The 6,793-nt window shown below is 51.9% G+C and overlaps 1 protein-coding gene across 1 annotated transcript; it reads left to right on the plus strand.

The window, feature by feature from the left end:
• Positions 1-2,924, plus strand: FAM43A (family with sequence similarity 43, member A). Its single transcript, XM_011988960.1, has one exon. The coding sequence runs from the start codon at positions 724-726 to the stop codon at positions 1,993-1,995; it is 1,272 nt and encodes a 423-aa protein (XP_011844350.1). The 5' UTR covers positions 1-723; the 3' UTR covers positions 1,996-2,924.
• The last annotated feature ends 3,869 nt before the right edge of the window (positions 2,925-6,793 follow it).

Below are 6,793 nucleotides of genomic sequence, written 5' to 3' on the forward strand. Positions count from 1 at the left end.
GAGCGCGAGTCCCCGGCGGAGCGAAGATGCAGTGAGTCCCTGCGGGACTGCTGCGCGGGGCCAGCCGCGGCCAGCCGGACCCAGCATCCGACAGCACTTTGGGCGAGCTGCTGACTCTGAGACCAGCCCAGCGGAGGGGCTCTCCGTCTCCAGCACCCCTCGGAGGTGGGGAGCACCGGCCCCTGGGCACAGTCACTGTAGAGTTTCCGCGGGTTTTGGCCCCAGTCCTGGGGGTTGTGTGTGTTAGGGGATCCTCTTCACGTTCGCCGAGGAGTTCCCGCATTATTCTCGCACCATCCTGGGTGCTGTTTACGGGGCTCTCTTTATTTATTTGCACGCGCGCTTCTAGCTTTTTTCCTGACATTTTCCACTCCACGCTCGTTCTCTCTCCCTCGCATTTTGTTGCTTGCCTGAGACTCTTTGCCCTCGCCCTTGCCCAGGCTGGGGTAATTCTGTGTGCGCGTGTGTCCCTCCCCCGCTCAACCTTTTTTGCACACTCGAAGCTGAATATTTTCTTTTTTAGAAAATTTACCCCCACCCCCTGCGGGGTTCCTAAGCACTCTGTCTCCTCCCCTCCCCCCAACTCCCTACCACTGGGCCGCTCCCAGTAGTTTTATTCTTCGATCTTGCCCGGGCCGAGCCCGGCAGGGGCCGGTGGCTCAGCGGGCCTCGCACCCGGCGCTCCGCCGCCGCCGCCCAGCTGCGCCGGGGCGCCCTCCGGAGATGCTACCGTGGAAGAAGCACAAGTTCGAGCTGCTGGCCGAGGCGCCGCCGCGGCAGGCGTCCAAGCCCAAGGGCTACGCTGTGAGCCTGCACTACTCGGCGCTCAGCTCTTTGGCGCGGGCGTGCCCCGAAGGCGCGCTTAGCCGGGTGGGCAGCATGTTCCGCTCCAAGCGCAAGAAGCTGCACATCACCAGCGAGGACCCAACTTACACCGTGCTCTACCTGGGTAATGCCACAACCATCCAGGCGCGCGGCGACGGCTGCACCGACCTTGCTGTGGGCAAGATCTGGAGCAAGAGCGAGGCGGGCCGTCAGGGCACCAAGATGAAGCTGACAGTGAGTGCGCAGGGTATCCGCATGGTGCACGCCGAGGAGCGCGCGCTGCGCCGCCCGGGCCACCTCTACCTGCTACACCGCGTCACCTACTGCGTGGCGGACGCGCGGCTGCCCAAGGTCTTCGCCTGGGTGTACCGGCACGAGCTGAAGCACAAGGCCGTGATGCTGCGCTGCCACGCCGTGCTGGTGTCCAAGCCCGAAAAGGCGCAGGCTATGGCCCTGCTGCTCTACCAGACGTCGGCCAACGCGCTGGCGGAATTTAAACGCCTCAAGCGGCGGGACGACGCGCGTCACCAGCAGCAGGAGCTGGTGGGCGCACACACCATCCCGCTAGTACCGCTGCGCAAGCTGCTCCTGCACGGACCCTGCTGCTATAAACCGCCAGTGGAGCGCAGCCGCAGTGCGCCCAAGCTCGGCTCCATCACCGAGGACCTGCTCGGGGAACAACAGGAGCAGGAGCTGCAGGAGGAAGAAGAGGAAGAGGAGCACCCCGAGGGCTGCCCGGAGGAAGAGGAGAACCATGCGGCAGAGGGAGATCCAGCAGAGGAGGCCGAGGCGCAGCGGGCGCTGGTGGTCGCCATGCACTTTGAGTGCGGGGACTTGTTGGACACTCTGGAGAATGGCCGTGGGGAGGCGCTAGGGGGCAGCGGGGGCTCCCTGGGCCCGGGGGCCGGGCCTTCGCCTCTGCTGCTGGGCAGTGCCTCCGACATGAAGGCTGAGCTGTCGCAACTTATTAGCGACCTGGGCGAGCTCAGCTTCGGCAACGACGTGCGCACCCTGCAGGCCGACTTGCGGGTGACGCGCCTGCTGTCGGGCGACAGCACGGGCAGCGAGAGCTCCATCGAGGGCGGGGGCCCTGACGCCACCTCCGCCACCGCCGGGGACTCGTCCGGCCAGGCCGACGGCGCCAGTGCAGACGAGCCCCACTCGGGCTGAGCTCCGCGCGTCGCCGGCGCTCCAACGTGGCTACCCATCCGTGGTCCCGACAACCTCCCTGTCCCTTGCCCGCCCCAGGAAAGGGAAAATGGGGCATTTGGGGCCCATACCTACACTTGGAGCCCAGGCCCGGCGTTCTCCCTGACCGCTTCCCCCTACCTCCCCGCCCCCGCTCCCGCCCCAGCACTTCTGGCTCTATTGCGCGTGGGGATGCGGGGAGATGTGAGAGGGGAAAGCCCCGCTAGGAGGGAGAGAGAGGCAGCCCTCTGGGGTACGGGTGAGGGAAGGCTGGCTGAAGTTGCTGGTCTCAGGCCGTAGGTGCCTGGCCAGTTTCCTGTTTGTGGGGCACTGGGGCCCGAGGAGGAGGGGTTCACTTCCTCCTCCTACCCCCTGGGAGAGGCCCTGCGCTGTCACTGACATCTCATTTAAAAAAAACTGCTCTCAAGGTGTTTGAGGCTTTATGCAACCCTTTAGCCCTCGGTTCTTTTTGGTGTAAGAACTCCGGCTGTTTACCTCAGACTCAGACCCCTGAAATTTTGCCAAATTCCTCACATAACTGTTTGGGGGGTGGGGGGAGATGAAGGAGAGTTGCATTTTGTTTACAGTTAAAGACATCTAATATCTTAAAAAGGAGTTTTCCTTTAGAAATACACACACGCCCTTCCTCTTGCTGAAACGATCTCACTCCATGATACTGTGTAAAATATTTTTGCACTGTTGTGAAGTATTTTTGACTTTTTTCTGTACATAACTGTGTTCTCAGAGCTGAATGTTTATATCTTTTGCTGTGCAAAAGAAACATGTAAAATGTTGTTCAGTTGTATATACAGAAATGTGTATAAAACATTTTGTTATTTTTTAAAAGTAGCACTGTTCTGGTTCTGTTTGCATGCCAGTGGGGAGAGAATAAAGAGGAAAATTTAACAGAACAGGTGAGCGTCTGGAACTGCTGCGTTGGGATGGGAGAGGCTGTGTCCTACCCTGGGATGGTGTCATAGGACAGTCTTTGGCCTTTCTTGTGCTTGGAGAGAATTAGGAAAGGAAGGTCCACTTTATGCGCCATCTGGGGCCTTCCTGGACCTCCACAACTCCGGGTGCTGGGTCTGGGACCAGCCTTTTCATGTATTATCCTGTATTTTTCACTAATTTAAGTTTTGGGAGTGTGGTCTTTTTCTGGTCTTTTGGAGAGGCCAGAGTGAGCTCCATATCACACTCTCAGACCTGTGAGATTATTTTTGGAGGAGTGACTTCCAGGTCTGCCGAGATTTTACCACCTCCTTCTGTGGGCCATGCTAGTAATCAAGCGTAAGGAGACTACCTTATCTTTTCCATTACAAACAGCTCAGGGAGCTTTAAAGATGAACTAGAAACCTAAAGAGGAGTTCTCTGAGGAGTGGGGCCATCTCTGTTTTTCCTGGGAGGAAAACCAAGTAGAGAGAAAAGTTGACAAGTTCCGATCCTGGTGTGAGTGAGTCATGGTGCAGGTGGGCGGGTGGCTGGGCAGGCTGCAGAGCCCATTTCCTTCCCTTCTACAACCCAGCGTGACCCAGTAGGGGGATAGCGCGAAGGTCGAGGTGGAGAGGAGCTGTTAGAGCGCGGTCTGGGTGTGCATGTTTCAGCGCTTTCATGCTTTCTGTGTGTTTGTTTCTGTTGTAAACTCCAAACAGATGTCTCTAGTTTGGCTACACCCGATCAGCTGGAAGTTGTAATAAGATGCTGCCAAAACTGTGCCTTCTGCAAATTATATTTTCCTTTTGCCCCTTCGGGCCTCTCTTCCTGTGTTGCAGAAATGGATCTCACTCCTGGCCTTCCCTGGTGTCCTGAGGCCACTTTGCTTTGTTTTCATCATAAATATGTTCCAAGCAGCTAGACCTAGAAATCCTAAGGAGTCTGGAATTCACTGAACCATAGAGGAAAGTGGGGTGAAAGATTTTTTTCCTAATTAACGGGAATGGTTCAGGCATAGAACTATCTTTAAGAAAGAAAAGCAAAGGGGGCGAGTGGAAAAAAAAATATATATATCTTTTTTTTTTCTTTTTGAGACAGAGTTTCGCTCTTGTCACCCAGGCTGGAGTTTGGTGGCACGATCTCAGCTCACCGTAACCTCCACCTCCTGGGTTCAAGCAATTCTCCTGTAGCTGGGGTTACAGGCATGCGCCACCATGCCTGGCTAATCTTGTATTTTTAGTAGAGACTGGGTTTCTCCATGTTGGTCAGGCTGGTCTCGAACTCCCGACCTCAGATGATCTGCCCACCTCAGCCTCCCAAAGTGCTGGGATTACAGGCGTCAGCCACTGCACCCGGCTGAGTGGAAAACATTACAAACATTACAAAAAAAAAATTCAGTCTCTTCTTAAGGGCATTAGACAAGGTCCAGGCCTTTGAATCTATTGTATTTTGGCTTGGTTGTGAGCCCCGATCCCTCTCCCTGATACCTCAGATACACATCATTGAATGACATTAAAAACCCCAGCTAGAGAGAGGTCAGGAAAGTCCAGTCTCAGCCCACCCACCCATCCCAGCCCTTCCACACCAGTGCGCTCACCTGATAAGCAGAGGGCTGTGTGGGCCATCACTAGCCTGTGTGACTATATTTCACATTTGAAATTATTCCCATGCATAGCCAAGTTCCTCTGCTGTTTGAAACCAATGAAGAGGTAAGACAGAGTGAAGATAATATGGCTAATACTTGGGAGGCAGGCAGGGTCTGTGCGTCTTCATTCTTATCTAGTGTCAGTGTCCTGTGAGAATACCAGTGTTGGCTTTCATCTGTGACTGATAGGCATGTGGTGATTGGTCCAAAAGTTCAGGCAAATGGCATTGAAACCAACACCATCAATAAATATAAAGCAGCCATCTCTTTAACGTCTGACATTTCCTCTTACGTGATTTATAAATAGGAAGGGGGGCTTGAAGGCTGAGGAGGAGGAAGAAGAAAATAAGCAGGCTGGAAAGAGCCAGCTCCCTTCCTCCTCCGTCTGTGCCCTCCCCATCTCTCCTTCCTCCCCTCTGCTTTTTGGCATCAATCCCCACTGCAGCCCGGAGCTCTGACTGATGTAATTCTAGAAGAGATGCGAAGGTGACACGTGATTCACCTCTTCTTGCTTCTCAGTCTTCCAGGGATGATATCACTAGAGTAAGAAGAGATGTTTTGAATGAAAATAAAAGAAAGACCCTAAAACTACTTTGCTCTTGGAGCTCAGAGGGAAAAGAATGGAGCAACAAAAGCAAAGCTAAGTCATTAGCTAAAATACACCTTCCAGAAAACACCTGAAGTCTGGTTTACTCATCAAATTTAGCTTTTCCTTCTTGCAAAGTGAGGCTCTTGTTTCTTCATGACTTAACCTGATGGTACTTTAAATGCAGTGAGACACTTTCCACATTCTTTCCCAGCCTAGGTCATGCTCCATGTTCAACAATGCAGTGTTGACTGCATGAGAAACAGAGTGGCTTCCGGCGGTGTGCAGTTGCCCAGGGGAGGCAGTGTGAGTCGGGGAGGAGGCATTCATCCACTTCTCACAGCACAAACATCCCAGGTTCACTTCTACCATTTGTTGCATATGTGAGCAGGAAGGTGGGAGGAATAAAATGGCATAAAATAAACAGTAGTGTTTCATACCCTCCCAACTATTACAGCTTCAGAGAACCCCCTCCACACACACGTGTGTGTGCACATACATGGTTTCCCTAAAGAAACACCTCTCGCTGCCCCACAGTCAGCAGAACAGATTTTAAACAAATTAAAAAGGCTCTGTTACACTAAGAAAGCACAATGCTTTCCCAGGGGACAGAACTGTTTTTGAGGGTTCTGCCTGTGAAGAGAGAGACCACTGGTTGGTAGAATCTACCCCTGGCACCACATTGGAGATTTAAAAATCTCACTGGAGTTGCCAAGGATTATGAGAAACATGCAAATTCTATTAGGAGCAAGTTGCTGTCTTTTCTAACAGGATTTAGTAATTTAATAAGCAAAACTCTTTCCTCTGTGTGGTATGCATCAGGAGTCCAGCATCTGCTGGTGAGTGATGCATGACAGAGCTAGAAATGTGCAGGGACTGCTGGGGTAGGAGCCATGGCTGACACATGGGAAACTACTCAGGGCTCCAGGCAGCCAGGAGGGTGCTCGGCCCAGGGCGCTCTGCACTCTCTGCTCCAGGCTTGTTGCACATGGCCACTGTCTTAGTCCATTTAATATTGCTATAAAGGAATACCTGAGGCTGGGTTATTTATTTATTTATTATTATTATTTTTAACCATTATTATCCAAACATTATTATTATTTTTATTATACTTTAAGTTCTAGGGTACATGTGCACAATGTGCAGGTTTGTTACATATGTATACATGCTGTCTCTTATACACATCTAGATGTGTATAAGAGACAGCTTTCAGGCACACCAATCCGACGTAGATTTGGTCTTTTCACATAATCCCATATTTCTTAGAGGCTTTGTTCATTTCTTTTTACTCTTTTTTCTCTACATTTCTATTCTTGCTTCATTTCACTCATTTGATCTTCAATCACTGATACTCTTTCTTCCAGTTGATCGAGTCGGTTACTGAAGCTTGTGCATTTGTCACATGGTTCTCGTGTCATGGTTTTCATCTCTATCAGTTCGTTTATGGTCTTCTCTGCATTGATTATTGTAGTTATCCATTCTTCCATTCTTTTTTCAAGGGTTTTAGTTTCTTTGCGCTGGGTACATAGTTCCTCCTTTAGCTCTGAGAAGTTTGATCGACTGAAGCCTTCTTCTCTCAACTCATCGAAGTCATTCTCCATCCAGCTTTGTTCCGTTAC

Source organism: Mandrillus leucophaeus, unplaced genomic scaffold (genome assembly GCF_000951045.1).
Source record: "Mandrillus leucophaeus isolate KB7577 unplaced genomic scaffold, Mleu.le_1.0 Scaffold342, whole genome shotgun sequence".
Lineage (NCBI taxonomy): Eukaryota > Metazoa > Chordata > Mammalia > Primates > Cercopithecidae > Mandrillus > Mandrillus leucophaeus.